The 23163-nt window shown below is 51.3% G+C and overlaps 1 protein-coding gene across 3 annotated transcripts in view; it reads right to left on the bottom strand.

Moving 5' to 3' along the window:
• The window catches only part of RAPGEF1 (Rap guanine nucleotide exchange factor 1), a 106265-nt gene that overhangs the window by 51390 nt on the left and 31712 nt on the right, over window positions 1-23163 (bottom strand). For 2 of the 3 annotated variants that reach the window (XM_079790126.1, XM_079790125.1), the window contains exons 2-4: window positions 6437-6576; window positions 5783-5896; window positions 1159-1337 (exon numbers count right to left, since the gene is read on the bottom strand). In XM_079790126.1, coding sequence (XP_079646252.1) covers window positions 1159-1337; window positions 5783-5896; window positions 6437-6576 — 433 coding nt within the window. The remainder of the gene's footprint in view (window positions 1-1158; window positions 1338-5782; window positions 5897-6436; window positions 6577-23163) is intronic. The other variant, XM_079790127.1, reaches the window with a different exon arrangement.

Raw genomic sequence — 23163 nt, 5'->3', positions numbered from 1 at the left:
CATATTAAGAAAAAAAAAAAAGACAAATCTGCGGTGAGGAGACCTGCGGGGGACACTGTGAGGTCCCCCCCCACAGAAGCTCTGAATCGGTGGCTGCCTCAACGACTGTACAGTGGCACTAGGCCAAACTAAAGAATTTCTACATCTTCCACAAATTTTTATATAAGTAAAGATAATTTTCCCTGAGAACTGTGGGAGTGAGGCATAGGAAGTGAGGATGGTGACCGGGCAAAGCCATACAAATTTTTCCTCCGCACCAGCCCGCTTCAGTGAGCTTCCGGCCGAAAGACCGCGACCACAGTGCCAGCGGGCACTCCGGGGGGAGGCCAGGGCAGAGGGCTTCTTGGAAATAAAGACAGTGTTTGCTGTGCCTCCCAGAAAAGGCAACTGCACTTGCCGGCCGGTCTGGGAGCAGCTCAGGAGAGCACCGTCTCGGGGCCCCACCCACGCCCTGTCGGGGGACAGACCGAGACGCGCCTCTGAGCAGGGACCAGGGAGAAGAGCCGGCCGGCAGGCAGCCACAGCCGCCCAGGGAAAAGCCCCTGCTGGCCCTTCACTTCCCATACATTCAATGCGGCTTTTCTCTCCCCGCTCAACGGCAAATACGGGTCGAGCTGCTGGCTAACCTCCCAGAGGAAAGTGCACTCCACAGTGAAAGATCGCCCACAGAAGCCGCTGGGCCAGCCGCCTCCCCCCCACCGGCTCCCAGGGACGGCGTGCCGTCTGCGAGATCCTAGCTTGCCTCGGTTAAGTGTCTCGCTAAGCCGTGCTCTAATGGGCTCTTCTCTACCTTTTGTGTCATCATCTGAGCAGCTGAGGCTCTAACAGGCTGGATGCTGACAGGACTTAATGTCATATACACTACGTTGCCCTAGGGTGCAGGAGAGACGGGTCCAAATCCATGTGATGATTGCCATGAGCTAATACGAAATGACCAGGCCGCCCGGCTGTCCCGGCCGTGTGATGGCAGAGCTCTTCCTCCTCGTGCGGTCTCCCGAGGAACAGCGACCTCAGCCTTGGGGGAGCACCGAGCCATACCCGAGGGGCAGGGAGAGGGTGCCTGGCCCCGCAGAGAAGCCTTAGTTTGAAGCCCCCCAAACCAAGATGCCTCGAGGCCTCCATGGCTCAGGCCCAGCCAAGGGCTTCAGAGCAACTCACCTGTGCTGGATGCGAGGGTCGCTCTGCACCAGCGGTAGGATGGCCTCCAGCACCTTGCTGGCTGACCCGGGGAGCATCTCCAGCACCTTCTTGTCAATAGCCATTTTGTCCACAATGGTCTTAAAGTAGCGCAAGGCACTGACAACCTCCTTCTCTTTCTCTTCCAGCCAGCTCAGGTTCTGAAAGGAAATGTTAAGCATAAGGAAGGAGGAGAGAGATTAAAGGGAGCTAGTTTATAACAAATAAAATAAGATTTCCTGTAAACTTTCTTGAGATTGATGCCAACGGAACAAGGCTTCTTGCTGCAGCAGCCAAGCCACATTAGCGTACTAAGGACTGCCATCAGGACAGAGAGGCTGGACGTGAAGGAAGAAGAGGGGGCTTGGACCAAGAGGGCCGTGTAGAGACTCCTGAATTCCCTTCCCGGAAGAGACTGCTGACCTGGGGTCTCCTCCGCCACCCCGAGACAGCACCACTGATCTCATGAAGTGCAGCAAGGACTAATTTGCTGATGCTGTAGGAATCGTAGAGAACGGACAGCTAAGTCCCAGGGCACTTATCTATCCAGTAACTCTAACCATGACACCCAGGCCTTTCAAGGATCCTGGGGGCTGTGTAAGACTGGCTGGAGGCATTGTGTTCACACCCATTCTCCCAGAACTCCTCACAAGATTCCCACATTCAACCCACAGACGCAGCCCCCTCTCAGAGAAGTGGCAGGCTCTCCCGAAGGACCTGGAGACCTGGGGTTAGAAGGGGTGGAGCTCGTGGTAAAAATGTGAAAAAGCGGGAGCAGACAGACATGACCCCATCACTCTCGAGCAGCGAGTGCGAGCGGCACTCCTGGTCCCGCTGCCCCTGCTCCTGAGAAAGCCCACCTCAGAGGACGAGAAAACAGCCCCGCGCCTCCCGGAGTCGGAGTCCCACGCAATCCCCCCCTGGACTGCGGTGCCTGCGGTCCACACAGCGGGTGCGCACACCCTGTGATTCCTCTCTCTGGACCAGCCCCAACGGCAGTGACCCAGGGCCCAGCCGCCTGGCAGGGGAAGGAAAATCAAGGGTCACCTACAAAACAGACAAATCCCCAAACGGATCATCTGCTCAAGTAGAACTGATGACACGTCAATGCAAATGAAGAGCGGCCTGTATGAGGAGACACCACCTGTGGCCTCCCTGAGCTCCGGGGAAGACAGAAAGAAAAGCAACTGTGGGCAAGAGGGTAATTTCTAGAAAAAGTTGATTTCAACAATAATCTGTAAACATATAATTAAATAATATATACTAAAAAGTGATTATGACTCTGCCTGCCTCTTTTCCTCTAAAATGATGGAGAATGTCATTTCAAATTAAAGAATTCAATAGTGGAGGCACTTATTTAATGGGAATATCAACAGAAAAACATATAAATGGGATCAAGAAGTAAATAGTGCCTTTAGTCAGACGATTTTCAAAGGTCCGATTTAATGTCTCTCAGTGGGTACTGCCCCCAGGCATTCTGTGGACACGAAGACAGGATTCTCCCTGGGGAGAGGGAGCACCCCGAGTCCCATCACCGAGCCTCTGCCCTCTCTCCACGCCTCTCTTTCACACCAGCATGCCTCTTCCCAGAGGCCAGGCTTCCCTACCTCAGGACAGGAGCTTCCTGCTTCACCGCCCCCATCGGGGCGGAGGAACCCGAGTGTGAGGAATCAAGGTGCCTGGGGACACCAAATGTGACTGGAATCATGGCCGCCGGCCTCGCTAGCCTGACCACAGCACGGCCATCTCCGATCAGGACGCGGGAGGAGCCAGCCACAGTGAAATGTGGGGAGGAAGAGGAGACACTTCAAGAGGTTTGCTGGGGAGAATGGGGCTGACCTGCAGCCAGGAGCCATCCAAGAGGGGCGAGGCGCTTCAGAGCAAAAAGAACTTCCCCCTCCTTTGTAGGAAGATCAAATGAGCTCGCAAAGAGCCAGGTACCCTGGGCTCCTAATGAAGGAGTGACAACTTAGCAGAATCAGGTTTCCTCCATTAACTCCCCTGCAAATTCCCCTCTCAGATTAGAGGCCTCTGAGCACTGCATTCCCCTAGCCCTGCAGCTGTCAACTGGCTTCTTGCAAAAAGCAGTCAGGGAGTTCCAATGGGACTCTAGGTGAGCACTCCCTACAGCAGGACCCTGAGGCGTGGCTTTGCTGGAGCTGCCCAGCCCAGAACCGCTGTGGGCAGACGCATCCTCCTGCAGTCCCTGCTATGGGGGATGGGGACCACCACTGCCCAACAAACCTGGCCACTACAGGAGGGCAGCGGTGCTGCGGGGGGCCTAGATCCGAAGCCACCACTGGGCTTGGGACCAGTGGGCTCCAGGCTCCTCACCCGCACAAGGGGGAGAAGAATTCCTGCCCTGGGGATCAAAAGAGGTTGGTGTGGGGACCAAATGAGAATGCATATGGAAAATATTTCATAACATTTAAGGGAAAAACAAATTTGATGGGAGAAAACTTAGGCCAGACTCCCAACTCTCTGAATATTAGGAATAATAAAAGCGTTTGCACATGGTTATGGTGAGAAGTAAATAAGACAGCACGTGAAATCACCCAGGACAGAGGCCGTCAGGCAGCTGCAGATGAATATGAGTGTATGTATCGACCCCGAGCTGCAACTTCCCATGTATTTAAACAGGAAAGCCATGCATATAACCTGCAATAACAAGGCAATGTATATGGAAATATTCCCTAAGTACTGAGAGCTAATAAGTCATAAATAATTAATGTAGTAAATGACGGGCTTATTGTAAGATTTCTCTGGCAGTCTTCCAAGCGCACACACGGTGGCAGCTTCCCCAACATGTCCAGTCCTGTCTTACACACACATTCGTTCTGTCTCATGCAGGTGACTTGGGGCAGAGCACAGTAGTAACTCAGCCCTTCTTAAAGGGCGGCCATCAAAAGCTGGGCAACATTCTTCCTTCGGTAAAGATCACAGCACAGCTCCCCGCTACCGAACAGGGTTTTCCAGCTGCGCTCCACGGGCATTCTGAGGTGGACGATTCTTTGTCTGGGAGTGGGGGGCTGTGTTTCACATTGTGGGATGTTTATCAGCATCCCGGGCCTCTTCCCACCAGATCCTGTAGCTCCTGCTTTGCTTTCCTAGTTGTGACAACCAAACACGTCTCCAAACATTGCCCAATGTGCCCTGGAGTTTACAGGAAGCCCCACTAAGCAAAGGGCACTTTAGCATGCAATCTCTCCGCGCGCGCCGCCCACCCCCGTCCCCCATGACCCCTCTTGGAATAAGGAAGAAAGGGGAGGGAATTCCAAGAACTGAGGGACTGAAACAGTCTCTTATCGGAGCTCACTGGGAGAACACAGTTGTGAGTAAATCATTTTACCCTGTGCGGCCTGGACCAGTGTTAGACAACACTGACACTCTGCCTGGACTTCAGGAAGAAACTCAGCTCCAAGAGGCTGCTAAACAGAGCGTCATAAAAAGTAATTGTGGTGCAGACCAAATCTACTTATTACTCTTCTTCAATCTGGAATTTGGATCAATCTGGCAAACACTCAACATTTCACGCTTTCTCTTCAGCCTGCTGTTGCTAACAGATGGGACAGGAAAAAGGATTCTTCAACAAAAGACTTCGATTTAAGACCTTTATTTCCTCCACTTTTAACTAGGATTTTAAGGTATTTTGCTGAACGTAAAAACAAAAATAGGTGCACTGGCAAGTTCAAGAATGATGTGTTTACATAGCAGGGCGGGGCTTTGCCAGTGGTGCTGAATTGATGATGGCTGTGACCACAGCTCTATAAACGAGGCTCTGGGTCATCACAGAGGATTAAGGACCTATTTGTCCACAAGGCTCGTTTTTAGTTCACATTGCTAAATTTAATTTGTTTTTATGTTTAGTTATGTGTGGGTGGACATTTAGATTTGGGAGATATTAAAAAATAAACTCTGGCTTCCATAAACAGGAAATGTGGCACCGCGCGAGTTTCGACTCAGATGTCAGACAACCTTGTTCAAATCTCAGCTTCACCACCCACCCTGTGCGCCTTTTGCCAAACGTTTAATATCTCTACAGCCTCAGTTTCCTTTTCTGCAAAGTAAGTCTCCACCTCCCCGGGCTGTTATGAGGGCTAAGCAAGAGAACGAGTGTGAAGCACTCTGCACGGGGCTAAGGAAAGGTTGATCAATGTCAGTGGCCCAAGGCGGCCCTGGCTCTGAGAGCACTTGGGCCTGTGGCTACCTCAGCAGTCTGACGGCACCATACACTTTAGAAGCCCTTCCCTGCCTTCGCGATTCAGATCATCTTAGCAACTCAAGGAAAGAACAGCTGAGCTTGACAGGTGAGATCACTCACTTGCTCCAGAACCCGCTGGGCCCAAGCAGCACCCCAAACCAACCCCAGAGAGGATCCCCGAGCTATCGCCATGGAAGACTGCACTCTCTCCAAAGACCAGGGGGGCTTGGATAAACTTACTTTTACCCAAGGTCCCTTGGACTATTTTCTGAACATTTAAGCCCACAGTTGCCACCCAATTGAACACAGTGATACTGTAATAGATGTTTTCCATCCCCAAAACCATGGGCCAGGATTCTGCAGTAGAAGGCAAGGCAAACCCAATGTTCTTAACATCACACTGACCTTCTGCCTTTGAGACCTGGAAGCCACAGCACTGGTGGACATAAATTCTACTGCCTGCTGCTCCAGATCCAAGGGGAGAGGGTAGCCCTCTGGTAGAAATCTGTCTGTTGCCTCCTGGAAGAGAGGAAACCTGGATTCCTACAGAGCTTGAAATGGCCGTTTTAGGCTGAAGAAGGGGTTGATGAAATGAACAGCTATGTCAACACATCTGCTTGACTGGCCCTGCTGAGGTGACTAGTGCTTGAGGACATCTTTGATTTCAAGGATTTTGCATGTCTCAGAGCATGGATGTTCTGGACATCACAAACGTCCCCGAGTGTGTGCCCATGCCTGGGCAGTGTGGGGCTCTCTAGGGCAGGGAGGCAGCATCTTGGATGTGAACATGATGCGTTGAGCTGTTTTAAGTGCCCGGAGGATGGCACATTTGGAAAAGGAGACCTGTTCTAGTCAGCTGAGCTCGAGTCTGATTAACATGAGAAACACTCACCACCCTACAGGCTCACATGTCACAAGAACATGGGCGGCCCCGCCTGCAACATGGAATACTATGGAGCGGGTGTCTGTACTGAGAGCTCAATCCCCAGGGAATGGATGTGCAGGAAGCACACACTCTCACTGCTTGAAGCAAGAGTGGTGCCGAGAGAGGCAGCTTACTTTGCTCACAGGCTTCTCCCGAGTCTTCACAGACACGTCGGCCGGTTTTCCCTTCTTGGATGGCGTTCTCTTGATTTTGGGCGAGTGGAATTTGTCCATCAGCTTCATGGTGAAGGAGGAGAGATGAGAACGCTGGGAGTCTGGAAACAAAGAGGGTGCCGACTGTTAGAGGCAGGTGGGAACTTCACGCACCTTTCGTGGACATGAGCATCGTCTCAACGCGAATCTTTCCCCAGCTGTTCAGAGCTACAAAGGAGAGGAAATATGGACTCCTTAAAACATTTCTGATAACATGTTTCAAGATTTGCATTTTCCGTCTCTAGGGTAGGTTATTTAGATTTGTGGAAGTCAAAGTCAGTCGAAATAAGTAGGGAAAAAGAATTGGCAAATATTCTCAAGTGTCCTTATGGAGTCTGTACAATGATCTAACCAAAGTCCAAGCAAGCTGGCCAAGGAGAATGAACACCAAAGCAGACTCACAAAAATATAGGATGCATGAACTAGAGAGAAAGGCCCTTTCGAATCAACCTCTTCCCTCATCCTTTAGTTCAGGAGCTGCAACAAGTGACAGGGGCAAGGCCTCAGAGTTGGCAGTGAGGCTGAAATAGAAGTAAGGTGTTCACAACCCTCTGGGACATAGTGAAAGCCTGGGTGGTTTCTCCTGAGAGCAGGAACAAGACTGGGGTGTCCGTCCTTCCCACTCCTATTGGCTGTTGTACTCCACTATTCCAGTAAAAGCCATCCAGATTGGGAAGGAAGATTACTACTAAGATATAAATTCAGTAATGTCATGGGATATAAGATCAATATACAAAAATCAAATTCATTTCTATACAGTAGCAATGAATATTCCAAAATGAAATTTTAAAAAGCTTCCATTTACAATATCATCAAAAAGAATAAAATACTTAGGCATAAATTTAACATAACACAAGACTTATACACTGAAAACTACTAAACATTGTTGAAAAACATTAGAGACAATCTAAATAAAAGGAAAGACAGCCCATGTTCATAAACCAAAAGACTTAATATTGTTAAAATGCCAAACACTACAAATTAATCTATAGATTCAATGTAATCCTTATTAGAAACCCAGCTGGCTATTTGGGGGGGGGTTAGGTGGGGGACAGAAATTGACAATCTAATCCTAATATTAATATGGAAATACAAGGGTCTCAGAATAGCCAAAACAATCTGGGAAAAGAAGAATAAAGTTAGAGGATTCACATTTCCTGATTTTAATACTTACTACTACAAAGTTAGAGAAATCAAGACAGCATGGTACTTTCATGAGCAGAGGCATATAGAACAACAGAAAGAACTGAGAATCCAGAAATAATCCCATGTGTCTATGGCCAATTGATTTTTGATAAGGATGTCAACACCATACAATAAGGGAATTAATATTCTTTTAACAAATGGTGCTAGGACAACTGGATATTCACATACAAAAGAATGAGTTTGGGCCCTTACTTCACACCATACACAAAAGTGAACTCAAAATGGATTAAAGACCTAAATTAAGAGTTAAAACTATAAACTCTTAGAAGAAAACATAGGGATTCAAAGAAGGTAAACTGAGGTGGTGCGATTTCTCCAGCTCCCCTCTGCCCTGTTCTTCCCCACCCAAGCAGGGTGGGGCCTCTCTACAGTTTATACTACTTCCTTCTTTACACTTCACAATGAGGTGGCTGATCTAGTCATTCCTGTGCTGGTTAAAGGGGTGAGCTTTGTAGGCACACTGTTTGGGTTAAAATAGTTCAAAGTCACCTCTCTAAGTCTGAAGTTTGCTTGTCTGGAAAATGGTACGGATAACACTGTTCTTGAGGTGGTTAATACGATGCAGATTAAATGAGAGGCTGCCAGCAGACACGGCCAGGCACCTGCTCAGTGCAGGGAGCTAACCTAACCACATGGTTTGGGGGAGTAGCAAGGCTGATGGAGCTCGGAGCACTGATTTACCAACTGCCTGCAGAAGTTGCATGAGGCTATGGTACTGCCCTGCACACTTAACGCACAGCCCGAGGAACGGAGGGCCTTACAAATGCCGTCCTCTCCCGCCAGCACTGACCAGAGGTCTCATCGGCCGTCACCTGTTCATCTGTTTCCCTCCCTGTCCCCCCTCCTGCGCTGTGCCCATTGCACTCCTCCTGATGCTGCTCTCAGCAGCCTGAAGTCACAGCACATCCTTCTCCAGGCAGGTTCCAAGTCAGCTGGGAGGTTAGAGCAATTTACTAACCTGTGACTTCCACCCTGGCAAGTAAGACTGAAAGCAGGGCAAAACAACAACACACACGAATGGGGAAGTCTAGGCAGGATGCACAATTTCTTTGGTTTGCTTTGGTGGTCAAAGGTCTTCAGAGACATGGGCCAGGTGGGCCAACTCGCACCTCCTCCAGCCTGCTACCCCGAGTTGCTATTTGGGCAGGCATGGGGTGAGGTGCTGGCCAGATTCACATCTGTGCCATCACAACCAAGGGCAAACTCGGGGAGGCAAGCAAGGCATGGAGGGCCCAAAAATACCTCTCAGGTTCCTCCTGCACCTGCAGGGCTGGTCCTGATCACCACCGAGGACCAACTAAGGGCATCTCCCCCTGAGAGCAAACTGAACCCAGACATAGCACTCCCTCTGCTCTGCCAGCTACAGCCCCACGTTGTCTTGGGAACAGCTGAGACTCAACATTAGCATTTAAATAAAGTGCTGGATCTACCAGTAAATCTCTCCTCGGTGTGCGTAACAGCCTCCAAACAGCCAGCTGTAGCACAGGACATGACATGACACCCCAAGTGGAGAAAGCAGGTTCTCGGTAATGACACCAACCTCCTCAGCTCTGGAAATCAAGGACAGCACGAACCAGGGCAGATTCTAACGTGGAGGTTGCTTGTCACCTTTTCTTTGAAATAATGGGTTAGCAACACAGGTTACAGGTGACCTTGCAAGGTCAGTCAAGCGGTGCCTCTGAGAGCTCATAAAGCACAATGACCAGTGACAGCAGGTGGAAGCACCGGGGACAGCTCTCTCAGGGTTATCTTGCACACACAGCAACACACACACACACACACACACACACACACTGCCTGCCCCGCTTCTCACATCCCTCACACGCATCAGTCATCTGGGGCAGATGCTGCAGAGTGCCACCCGACTACGCCCTTAGGAAGTTACACTGCAGATTCTGTGTATGTGTGTCTTTGGAGATATTTTAGTACTGAAATGAAAACAAAATTTTGGAAGATTTCATACGTACATATGCAGATGCTCCTTGACTTAGGATTGGGTTGCATCCCAATAAACCCAACAGCAGGCACCCAGGATTCTGACTTTTGTGCTTATCCCTTACTTTTTGTGACGGTTTCTCTCTAAGCATAGCTTCATGTGTAAGTCTGTGAGCTTCGCATACATGGCAGCAGACTAAAGACTCTTATGCTCCTGTGTTTCACTCCACAGCAGGTCTGACAACTGCCCTGTGGAAGCAGAGGTAAGTGCTTTCACTCTGGTGCTGTGGTGCGCCCTGTGTCCCATAAGACCAGCTTTATTGATCCGCTCTCCTGCCAGCGGGCAACTGTTTCCAACTTTCTAAACAGCGCTTCCCTGAACATTCCCACATGCCTCTCGGAACATGTGTAAGTTTTCTCTGACCAGAATTGCTGGATGATAGAGCATATTCTGCATTCAACGTTATGGATTCTCCACTTGAGTGTCCACTCTGTGGTCCCACTAGCAAGGTGCCAGTGGCTCCACACCCCACCAACACGTGGGACTGCCAGATTCGCACACTTCTATATGGCCATGCTAACCAAAGGAAACGGAAGCCCCTTCACAGGGAAATGCCACAAGCCGGCGTCTTATTGTGACCTATCAGATCTGTGAGAGCGACTTCAAAGGTCACTGACAGAACTTAAGAAAACGAAGCCCAGACTCGCGCAGTTGCATTTACACCGCCGAAGGTCGTGAGCTCCCAATGACTAACCCATCTGCTACTCATTTCTTCCAGAGAGTGTGGCTTCACAATTTGTGTGAAAATGGCTGTGAGAACAGGCATTTCCTGGGGCAACCATCCCAGGCCTTCAGATGAATGTCCTCCTCTCCCAGAGAGAAGGAGAATGGCTGGAGGGGAGGCATTAGCTCACAGCATCAGGTCTCAACCAAAACCACACCAAAGCGAACCAAGTCCGCCCCAAGGAGCTTGCCAGGTGTCAGTGTTTCATTCGTATGCTTTCAGCTTGCCCCTTGGCCAGGCTTAACAACCAGCCCTGCCCACAGCTGACAAATGTGCACATCAACTGGCCTTTCAATGTCACTTGTGGCAGCAGCTGGGATCCCAACTTAGCAGTGGTTTCTGTCGGGGCTCAATTTCACCCTGGATTGGGGGGAGGGGGGATGAGGGTCACGGTGGACAACACTCTGAGGCAGTGCCCATCTTGATAAACGCCACACTGTCACTCCTCGTCTCCCACAGCATCCCGGGCGCAGAGGTGTGGCAAAGCTGGCAAGGACTCCAGCTCTCCAACCCCACTAACCTAACCCATACCCTCTCTCTCAAAAGCATAAAAGGACAACCGGAGAGCAGAAGTGACCTGAAGACATTGGGAAGAACCTTTTTAAACATAAGGATTTCATATTTTCACTTATCTAGAATTTGCAGACTAAAGACAAAAACGAGAGGAGGGCTGAGTGGGTCATGGCGTGGCAGGCGGCACGCAGGCTTCGGAGTCGGGCAGCCTGTGTTTTAACCTGAGCTCAGCCACGTACTTGGACACACTTTTTGCCTTTCTGAGCCGAAGGTTCCTCATCTACAGAACAAGCGTAACCTCAGGACCCAGGAGGACTCAAGGTGGTCCTGTATGTAAAGCACTTAGCCCAGGACCCGATATAGCAGATGCTCAATAAATAGCAGCCACTACTGGTATTTGATGACACTGCCAGGCTTCTGCCAACACTCAATAAGGCAAAAGCTAAAAATACCCCCAGCCTCCTGGAAGGCAAGCAACCTGATGTTTCATTTCCCCCCAACAACTTCCACATTGAAAGACCCAGTCTTACTCAACATAGAGCGACTCATGTTAGCACAGAAGGAAAATAAGAGCTGGAGTTTTGCAACACCAAAGGCTCTTCCTCCTGACCTGGAAATCTGTTCCCATGATCCGTTTGTTCAGGAAGTCTCCCGAGAACTATGGCACCGCTGTGGGTGCTGATGGAAACGTTAAGTGTATTTTTTTCCCCTTTTCAGCAACAAATGTAAAACAACCTCATTATAAAAATTCAAGCCCTACAAAAATACATAACATGGAAAGTGAAAAGCCTCGTTACTCCACATACGGCAAAGCTGAAGTCTTTTTTTTCCCCTTACCAACACGCTGCAGGCATGCCTCCATGTGAGCGCAGTGAGGGCTGAATGATGTCCTGCTGAAAGGCAGACCACAACACATCACACCAGGCCCCTGATGGACGGTTTCTCGCCTGCTATTCAAACAAGGCTGCACTGACCCACGCCTCATGCTTACCTCCCTGGGCACCCATACAGTGAGACAGTCTCCTAGAAATGGAATCGTTAGGTCAAAGGTCCGAGCATTAACACCTGATAAGATCCCATCCAGCCGCAGTGAGCTGGATGCAGGCCCGCGGGGACGGTGCCTGAGAGTGAGGCTCGGGGTGCAGGCCAAGGAGGTGGCGAGCAGGGAAGAGGCCAGGCTCCAGGCCCTGCCACCCACAGAAGACACCAGGCTTCACCTTGGATTTGAGCTCAATCTGAAAGAGCCATCATCTTTGTTCTACTTGCTTAACTGGTAAGAATTTAAAAGATTCAGAAATGAATAGACATTTCACAAAAGATGATATCCAGTGGCTAATACACAGATGACAAGGTACTCAACTCCATCTGTCATCAGGAAATAATAAATTAAAAGCATAAAGTGATACCACTGCATGCACACTGGGACGGATTTAAAAAAAAAAAAAGGCAGCACTAAGTGTGGGCGAGGGTGAAGAACAAGGGGCACTCTCCACCCTCCGTAGTGGAGAGGGTGAGCCCGGCCACAGTGAACGCACGATCCCCTGGCTAGCGATGCCACTGCTCTGTGCACAGCCGGAGACACGTGCCAGAAAAGGAAAAGCAGCGCCACCCAGACGCCTGTGGCCAGGAGAGGGGGAAGGTGGCAGCTTCGCACACCGTGGGACACTGTGTGGCGGGACAATGAATAATCTCAGAGGAATGACTCTCACAAATGCAGAAAGAAGCCAGACAGAAAATATATTTTGTATGATTCCAATTATACAGGTACAACAACAGGCAAAATTCACCTCTGATTTTAGGAGGCAAGGTAGTGGTATGGCCCTAGCCAGTTTGGCGCAGCGGATAGAGCGTTGGCCTGCAGACGAAGGGTCCCGGGCTTGGCTCCGGTCAAGGGCACATGCCTCAGTTGCAGGCTCCTTCCTGGCCCGGGCCCTGGTCGGGGCACATGCAGGAGGCAACCAATCGGTGTGTTTCTCTCACATCGATAGTTCTGTCTTTCCTTCTCTCTTCTAGCCTCTCTAGAAATCAATGGAAAAATAACGAGTGAGGTTTTTTTTAAAAAAAAGTGTGGTTATGCTTGAGGGTGGATGGTACCTGGCAGGGGACATAGGGAGTGAGCTGTGGTCCGTTTCTTGATTGGACGGTGCTACACTGGTGGTTCCATCTGTGAAAATTCTGCAAGCTACACACTTACGAGAGCTGTGAGAGGTACTTTTCTGATACATGGCATATACATCAATAAAAGTTGAAATAAACTAAACACAAAGGTAAAAAATTCTTCTAAAAAAGAGCCCACATGATTCTCACACGAGTCAGAGGAAGGAAACCCTATTCCCTGAAACAAACAATGCATTGCACCTGCTCCTCGCTTTCCTCTCGTCTTCTCAACCCAGCATCCAGTGAGCTTATAAAATGTCAGCCCTGTTCTGTTGCCCTGCTGCTCGAAGCCTCCTGTGGCACTCATCCTCACTCAGAAAAAAGCAAACCCTTCAGCCCTGGCCGGTGTGGCTCAGTGGATAGAGCGTCGGCCTGTGGACTGAAGGGTCCCAGGTTCGATTCCGGTCAAGGGCATGTACCTTGGTTTCGGGCATATCCCCAGTAGGAGGTGTGCAGGAGGCAGCTGATCGATGTTTCTCTCTCATCGATGTTTCTAACTCTCTACCCTCTCCCTTCCTCTCTGTAAAAAATCAATAAAATATATATTTTTTTAAAAAAGCAAACTTTTCAGAGATCTGCAGGCCCTAAAGATCTGTACCCTGCGTGTGGCACTTTCAACCCCAACCCACCAGCCCCACACACATTTGAGAGGAAGCCCATCCACAAGAAACCTGCTCTCTGACGTCCCCTCGGGGGGAGGCCTGACAGTGCAAAGGGCTATGACGGGATGGGCAAATTTCGTCTAATCCCGGGACTCGGTAATTAGGAAGCTCATCTGGCTCTTAGAGCAAATTTCATCCTTCAAGCAGGCCGTTAGCAGCTACCAAGGTAATATTTTGGTTCTCATCTCCCTTGTCTTTTTCCCCAACTTTCAGAATTCAGAGCAAAAAGGGGTTCTATTCACGGGTCCCTTGAGATCCTGATGACAATCACTCTTACTCATTTTGGAACCTGGCACTTAGCCCAATAACTGGCATGGTGAAAATAAACACTTCAGTGCTTGTTAGTGAACACACAGGGAATTAGTGAAGAGATTCTGTGGTGACTGACAACGCTGCCATTCAACCACACCACAGAGTGCTATCTGACGAGCGAGGGAGATGGGATGCTTCATGGTTTATTGTGATTCTCCAAGCAGCGCCAACACACGAGTCAGAGACAACTCCATCAAGAAGCTTCTCTGGTGCGGTGCTCCAGTTGGGTTACCTGGGGTCACAGAATGCTTGTTGTTGAAGCTACTTCCAGGGAACAGACAAGAGAAAAACCATATATTTCCCCTCCCCGCTAAGTCTCTAGAGGACAATGGACTTGCTGGGCCAGTAACATCCAACAGAAACACGTGAGCCAAATGTAAGTTTAAAATATTTTTTAATTAACCCAACTTATCTACTATTATCATTTCAACATGCAACCAAAGAAAAACTGACAATGAGAAATTGTACTTGTGGTTTTTTTCATACGAAGTCTTCAAATTCTGGCTAAATCTTTCCGGTCAGCTCACCTCCCTTGGACTCCCATTTCCCACGCTCTGCCGCTCTGGGCCTGGCCCTCAGCGTCCCAGCTGGGGAGGCTGGGACGTAAGACCCCGCCTTGGACGGGGCTGGTCTTACTGCTTCAGGGGGTGCTGCTGAGGTCTCAGAAATGCTCAGCCTCTTCTCAAAAGGGCAGACAGCATGGCCGTGAGAGAGGGCACCTGCTCACCCTCAGGCTGGGCCTGCGGCCCAGGACCGGGTCCCACAGGCAGGTGCTGCAGGCTCTCACTCTAACCAAGACCTGGCACGGGGACATGCTGGAGGATGGACTGAGGGGACGACACTGGGCGAGCGCTGGAGGTGAGTGCAGAGCAGAGGAGGCTTCCAGCAGAAAGCTTCTGCCGAGCACAGCTTCCCAGCAAGCCAACGGAGAGTTCTGGCGGCAGGGACCATGGACACACGTGGTGGCACTGACGTCCTAGCCTACTGTGGAGACATGTAGCTAGGAGCGACGCTGACCTCCACACATGGCCCAGGACGGCCCGTGAACGCTCACTGCACCCCCACTTCTGGTGGAAGCGAAACCTCCTCAGTGGTGTGGCTCGAACAAGTGCTTCCTGGGCCTGGCCTTTCTCACCTGTACAATGGGTACTGTCCCCACCTCGCTGGGCTGTGGTGAGAATGCAATCCAGGACTCCACAGTCAGGCAGCACAGTGCCCGCACGTCCCGTAAATACCACTGCTGCTGTACACATGTTTCTGAGATAACTGCTGTCACTTTGGGGGGACAGTTTTTGTTTAACACACTAATTTAAAAACAGATGACTCATTGATTTGAGCACTTTTCTACATGTTATACATTAGTAAAAAAATAAAAGCATAACCCAATGCTACAAACAGAGGAACAGAGATGAGGAGAAGCTGAATTCTTGGTGACGTTGTCTGGGCTGTTAGATCCAACTGAACCTGAGGAGCAACTGCCTCTCAACTTTCAGCAACATCAGAAAGGAAAGGAGTCCCGCCAGCAATCCGCTAAGATGCTTCGGCCAATAACTGACGTATCCTAGAGGGTTTCAACAGAAGCCTCAGCCTCCAGCACACATATGTTTACATGTGAAGAAAGCATGCAGGTGCCTCCTGGGAAGCACCCCGCCTTCAGAGAGGGCTCTGAATAACCCACAGAGTTTTCAGTAGCTCCTGTTTTTACATAACCCACCAGAAGCCGGGCCCTTGGCGGGAAGTCCACATATTGTCCCTGATCCTTACGCTAACACTGCAGGGAAGTTTCTTATTAACAGGTGACAGATGAGGAAATCAAGTCACAGGGCCCTAACACCACACCCCACCCCACGTATGTGATGTCACACGCACATCGTCACAAGACAACTGTGGCCGCACCACGGGCTGTGAGCCACTCCAGGTCGGCCAGCCTGGCCCCCGGGAGGCCGTCTGCCCAGGAAGCCTCTCTTTCCATTGCCGTTTGGAACTGACCTAGAGAGTCTCAAAGCCAGAGGTGTTTGCAGGGTTTGCTTCTGGAGACCAGAGGGGCGGGGAGGGAGAGAAGAGTTTATTCTGGGCCAGAGCACATCACATCTCAGGATTCTGGCCGCAGCAGGAAGCGAGTCCGCCCTAACCTTTGTCCTTTAGGTGGAGTTGTTTGGAGCCGCCTCCTTCCCTCAGGAACTGGTATGTTGGGACTGGTGCCAGTTCAGAATTCCAATGCTCCTCAAGGGCCACAAGCATATTCTTCCGCATCATGTCACCAGCAGAGCAGTCCGCGCTGGGGGCAGGCAGCGGTTTACGTGGGGCCAGGCCGCCGTGATGGGCGCACCTGCGCTGGTGGCGTGGCCGCTGCCGCAGAGCGCGACTCCGTGGCCTCAGCTGCACCCGGCCTCGCTCAGGGACCCTGGGAACTCATTATTCGTCAGGCCACCCTCTGGGCTTCCAGAGGAAAAACAACGTTTTCATTTGTCAGTGAGCACATATCCATTTATTTATGTCGCAGGCACCAGGGAGAGGAGCTGGGAGCCACAACCCCAGAAGCGGGGGACACTGCCGAGTGAAGAAAGTGGAGGGACAGGGGCCACCTGCAGTCCCTTCCCCGCCCTAGCACCTCAGGGAAGCGGGGTGCAGAGCGGAACTACATGGTGTCTGCCTTCTCTCACTCATTCATTCCACAGGTATTTCCATACCAAGCATTTGAAAGGGCTGGGGTCAGAAAGAGGAGACACAGCTCCTCCCTCCAAGGAGCCCCCAGGTTTGTGGGGAGACCGAGTGAGGAGTGCCGGGGTGCAAACAGGCCCAGCGAGATCTCACAGCCCTGCTCAGGAGGACGGCTCCGGGTGCCAGGGTCCTTGAATGGGAGTCCAGGCTGCCCCCCAGGGTGAAGGGAGAGCTGAGCTCACAGGAACAGCTCCAGGCTTTGGGGGTTTCACACGGGGCCGGAGGGGCAGCAGAGTCAGCAAATGGCTGCTCGGGGAATTTCTGAAGACACAGAGGGCTCTGAACTGACCACTTCTCCAAAGGCACCGTTCTGGCCTCCCAGGCGCGGGGCGGGGTGGAGGAGAGGCAGCTGTGTTCTCACCGTTCGCTCCGGAACAGGAGAGAAAGGCTGTGTCCCCACCCCCGACTTCAGCCCTCCTCTCCCCCTTCTTTAAGCTGAAGCCTAGCACAGATGCCGTTTATTAGATGTGTTCACAACTTTGATCACCAGGGAGCAAGTCACCACAAGAGCAGAAGAAAAGACCTCCAGGCCAGGGCTGCTTGTAAAGTGAATCACAGCCTTCTGGAAACGTCCAGGAGAGGGGCTCGCTCACAGCACAGCACATCAAAGACCTCCTGGCTGCGCTAGCGCCTGCGCTAAAAATACTGTCGGTGGCGAAGTCTCAGCACCGTCTCCTGCGAGGGGCGAGGCCAAGTTCATACACTGGTGCTCTCAGCCTGAGAGGTGGGATTATGAATGGAACCAAGCCACTATTTTTAAACAGCCTCCAAAACAACAAGCTGCAGAAAAATATATATTCCAGTGCTGGCTGAAGTTGCCAATGTTTGGCTAAAAGCATTGGGAGGAGGAGGTTTGCTGAAGTCAGAGGCCTCCCAGTTCTCACAGGATGTATACCTTTAACAGCCTGTGATTCGTAACAAAAAGGCCTCACGATATATGTTTTTAAAAGTCAGTTCTCAGTGGCCAGGGCTCAAGATTCCCTCTCCTGGACCTTGGACTCAGCCAAATAGCATTCCTCTAACTCCAAATTCTCTCTCTTGTGCGGAACTACGAAAACCCACCCCACCCCAGTTGCCTTTAGGGGCAACTCCGTTGCTTTACTCTAGAATCTTCAGAGCAGAAAACGTGTGCATTTTTCGAGAAGGAATCTCATTTCCCCTTATTCTCCCTCAGCAGTGGTATTCTTTAAGTCTAGAATCGAAGTTCTTTTGAAAGGACCAAACAACTCCGGCCAGTTTGGCTCAGTGGATAGAGCGTCGGCCTGCGGACTGAAGAGTTCCGGGTTTGATTCCTGGTCAGGACACATGCCTGGGTTGCAGGTTCAATCCCCAGTAGGGGACCTGCAGGAGGCAGCTGATCAATGATTCTCTTCACTGATGTTTCTATCTCTCCCTTCCTCTCTGAAATCAATTAAAATAAGTAAATAAATAAATAAATAAAGGACCAACAGTCCCAAGGAGGCAGCCCCCTTCCTGTCGTCTGTCTGAAGCCTCCACCTCAGCAGGCCAGGGAGGAAGGACTGGCACAGCCGCATGGGAGAGGAAAGCAGCAGAGGCCTGTCCTTCCAGCCAGCCGTCTGGAAGCAGAAGGCACTTTCCTATGGAAACAATGTTAGAAACTGAATGCAGGCCGGGGCCGCCCACACACTGAGTGCAACTTGGCTGAGCTTCTCCCACTAGCCTGACGCTGGGCATCTGGATCCACAGAAGGTCCATGATTGAACGGGAATGGAGGCTCTGCCCTCAAGTGGTTTATAAGCTAACTAGAGGCCCGGTGCACGAAATTCGTGCATGGAGGGGGGGTGTCCCTCAGCCCAGCCTGTACCCTCTCCAATCTGGGACCCCTCAAGGGATGTCTGACTGCCCATTTAGGCCCGATCCCAGTGGGATCGGGCCTAAATGGGAAGTTGGTTATCCCTCTCACAATCCAGGACTGCTGGCTCCCAACTGCTTGCCTGCCTGCCTTCCTGATTGCCCCTAACCGCTTCTGCCTGCCAGCCTGATCACCCCCTAACCACTCTGCTGCCAGCCTGATTGATGCCTAATTGCTCCCCTGCCAGCCTGTTTGCCCCCAACTTCCCTCCTCTGCTGGCCCGGTCACCCCTAACTGCCCTCCCCTGCAGGGTTGATCGCCTCCAACTTCCCTCTCTTGCAGGCTGGGTGCCTCCCAACTGCCCTCCCCTGCTGGCCATCTTGTGGTGGCCATCTTGTGTCCACATGGGGACAGGTTCTTTGACCACATGGGGGCAGACATATTGTGTGTTGGAGTTCTGGTCAATCTGCATATTACTCTTTTATTAGATAGGATAGAGGCCTGGTGCAGGAGTGGGGGCCAGCTGGTTTGCCCTGAAGGGTGTCCCAGATAAGGGTGGGGGTTCCCTTGGGGCATGGGGCAGCCTGAGCAAGGGGCCTGTGGTGGTTTGCAGGCCGGCCATGCCCCCTGGCAACCCAAGCAGAGGCACTGGTATCTGGAATTTATTTACCTTCTACAATTGAAACTTTGTAGCCTGGAGTGGAGCCAAGCCTCCTGCATGCTCCACCGGCAGCCATTTCTGTTTGAGTTAATTCACCTTCTATAATTGAAACTTTGTAGCCTTAAGCAGAGGCCTGAGCCCGGCCAGGGTGTGCAGAAAGCTTTGCTTTCTCTGTTACTGCGGGCAACCCTGGCCTGGTCTCTCCAGCTCCATGGCTGCCGCCATTCTGTTTGAATTTGTTTACCTTCTATAATTGAAACTTTGTAGCTTGAGTGGAGGCTTAGGCCTGTCAAGGGCAGGCGGAAAGCTTGTTTCCCTCTGTCGCCTGGGAAACCTTGCTCTTGGTGGCTGTAGCCATCTTGGTTCGGTTTATTTGCATACTCGCCCTAATTGGCTGGTGGGCGTGGCTTGGGCTGGTGGGCGTGGCTTGGGTGTAGCGGAGGTCTGGTCAATTTGCATATTTGTCTATTATTAGGTAGGACAAGGAAGGAAAGCCGTACACCCAGGGCTCCAACACACCATAGAGCGAGTCAAATGCGGAGAAATAAAGGGTTTGCCTCCTGAGAGGTCCAGGAAAAGCTCATGAAGGAGGTCCTGGAGCTGTGAGCTGAGCCAGCCTTGCAGGATCCTCTGTGGACAATGCAAAGGGATGGGGTTGAGCTGGTTGAGAAAAGGCAGTCCTGAGAGAGAGACCTGACTGCGCCGGCACTGGTGCATGGTGGGCAGATGAGTGTCTACTCCTCCTGCTAACAGTTACTGCAAGTCACAATCCACTAGCAGGTCCCCAAGTCAATTCTGTGGGTTAAACATGAAGCAGAACAGAAAACAACAGAAGGCACTGCAGGTAGTAAGGCTAAATCTTGTTTCATGAAACTTACTACAACCAACTTGAACTGCTGCAGACCCTTCTCCCTCACCAGCCAAGGAGGAGCTGCTGCAGGCCTAGCGTTTACCCAGTCACTAGGCGCTGGGTGGGCAGCCTGCCCTGCTCCGAAACTCAGGATCATGCGCCAACAGGAGGGTCATTTCTAAGGGCAGAGGCTATTGCTGGCTTTCACGTTTTTTGACCACAAACCACAGTAAGACATGGATTTCTATTAAAATCGAGTACACAAAGTATATTTAAAAATCTAAAAGATTCAAATTCGATTTCACTTTTTAACCCCTGTAATGATCTCATGACCCAATACTGTGTTACTCCTTCCCTAAGTGGCAGTGGCGAGAAGGGGAGGGCTGTGCAGTGGGCGGCAGTGTCGACATGACCGGAGCCGGTCAGCATGCCATTCCCCACCCGACACGGACCAAGCGCTCAGGGTCCCTGTGGGGGGGACCGGAACCTGGCTTGAACTAGTCCTCCGGGTGACGGCAGCACTCAGAGACTGGGGAGAGCAGCACATCTGATAGGAAGCGGGGCAGGGACTGAGTGCAAGTCCAGCAGAGCCCACTGCACACAAAGTGACAGGCAGGTGACTGATAGCAGGGGAAGTTTTCATCACAGGCCAGAACATTCCGCAGAATAAGCCCCTCCTGATCGGGAGCCGGGTTTGTAAATGCTGTGCGCCCAGACCAGTCCGAGTTATCACAGCCATGGGGCTTGGTGGGGCCAACTCCCCAAAGTATGAGCGGCCCCTACTGTGGGCCTCTCCCCAGGTACGAGGAAATCTAGAGCCCCATACCTGGTCAAGGAATAACCTGTTCTCCTGCACGAGGTCCCCCATCTAGGCCTGTAGCCACGCATGGCATGTGGCCCTGATGCATCCTGCTGGCCTGGGCATGGCAGGAGCTCAGAGAAGTAGTAACTGTTTGATGGTGTCCAGGTCCGTGGTCGGCAAACTGAGGCTCGCGAGCCACATGCGGCTCTTTGGCCTTTTCAGTGTGGCTCTTCCACAAAATACCACGGCCTGGGCGAGTCTATTTTGAAGAAGTGGCATTAGAAGAAGTTTAAGTTTAAAAAATTTGGCTCTCAAAAGAAATTTCAATCATTGTACTGTTGCTATTTGGCTCTGTTGACTAATGAGTTTGCCGACCACTGGTCCAGGTGGTAAATGTAAATGTCCCCACGAGGCTCCAGGCTGAAGGTGCCAAAGGACACCCCATCCATTCCCTCGGTCCTCTCCAGAGAAAACAGATGCCTGCAGAGAAGGCTGACCGAAGTGTCATGGCACACAGCACTTTCCAAGCCCAATACTCGGAGCCGGGGCTGCAGCAGGGAAGAAAGACCCGGAGCACCCATCACAAGGGCGATGACAGCTGTGGAATTGGGGCGTTGGCCAGAACATTCTTAACCAAATCTGGGGAGGGTGGTGAGTGCTTGCACCTTGGTCTGGCTCTCCCCAGAGGCAGGCTGAGACCAGGGTGCAAGCCTGAGTAATTTCCGAGGGAGGAGCAGGAAATGCTGGTGGAGTGGGTAGTGAGATGGAAGGGAGGAGAGGGAGCGGAGAAGGGGTGTGCTTTAAAGTCATCTTGCAAGGTGGGCGACCACACTTAACCCTCAGGAAACTGGTTTCAACAGAAGCCTCAAAGGTTGACTGCCGATGGCCAGATTTTCGTTTTCTTCCTGGAGGGCGTTGGAGTGTGGACTGAGGGAAGGTGTTCCTGGCAGAGGGAAGAGCATGCTGGGAAGGCCTGGGCCAGCAGGGTCGTGGTGAATCAGGAGACCAGACAGAGGTCAGTATAGAAAGTAGCCTCAGGGAGTGGCAAGAGCCAAGTAGCACCACGGAGGCCAGGCCGGGAGGTGGGTGCTCCTGGACCAGGAGCCGACAGCTCCTGAGGGTGCTGGGCAGTGCATTTCCAGTGGGGGATGTGCCTGGGGCTCTCATGCTCTCGGCTCCTGCTGTGAGAGTCCATCAGAAATCTAAACACGGTGCCCAGCAGGGTGAGAAGCCACCCTGAGGCCATCTTCCTTTCACCGGAGATTCATTGCCAACGTACTGGTGGTCTTGATGTTCAGACCAAAAAATGATCCCTCCAACCCTGCCTTACAGAAACCACCACAAGGCAAACCCCCATGGGCAGGGAGCACAGGAAGTGAGAATAAAGAGGAGCCTAAGACAGTGTTAGTCAGGGATCACCTATAACCCAACCTATTGCACCTCAAAGTCTCCTTCAAACAGCCCCTAATTTATTAAGCACTCACTATGCCAGCCCTGCCAGGCAGACATTACTTTAATGGCCATTTTACCGATGAAGAAACTAAAGCTCCTAGAAAATAACTAGGTCTAAAGTCACACAGCAATCGGGAAGCAGCCTGAACTCAGCTGCTCATTTGGGCTACAAGCTCACTCTCTTAATCATGACATCAAAGTGTCTTCCTTAGGAATGGATGGGAAGTCAAAGAGAAAAGTGTGAGCGGGAAATGCCTACAATAACCTCTTTCTGCCCAATCAGAACAGCTTCTGCTCCAAGCCTGGCTGCCCAGAGGGATTCCTACCCTCTCACCCAGAGGAAAGAGAAGGCTGAGTAAAAGAGCTGGAACTCCAGGGGTCTATCAAGAGTGCTCTTCCCACCAGCCTGAGCACCTACCACACGGCATGGGAAGGCCCTGCGCAGGTGCCGCCTCCCCTGCAGACAGTGTCCCGCCAGCGCAGATGAAGCCTGAGAGCTGCTAACATCTCCAAGGCGGTGGAAAGATTCAGGATGCAAGTGGAAATAAAGAGAGGACTTTACTTGGCTCCAAACAAACCACTTCCTCTGATGGGTGCAGATGTTGTCCAGTCACAAATGGACTACTAGTTCAGGACCCTTCTGCAGGAGTAACTAAAGCGTAACCGAACCCACCCCCGTCCCCCGGTCCTCTTACTCTGTCCCAAGGTTGTCAGTTACCTGGGACTAAAGCCCCAGAAAGAAACTGGGGCATGTGGTCACCATAGCAGTTTGCCAATTTA

The sequence above is a fragment of the Cnephaeus nilssonii genome (genome assembly GCF_951640355.1).
Source record: "Cnephaeus nilssonii genome assembly, chromosome: 14".
Lineage (NCBI taxonomy): Eukaryota > Metazoa > Chordata > Mammalia > Chiroptera > Vespertilionidae > Cnephaeus > Cnephaeus nilssonii.
Note: the sequence above shows the minus strand (reverse complement) of the source record. Positions and strands in the feature narration are given on the sequence as shown.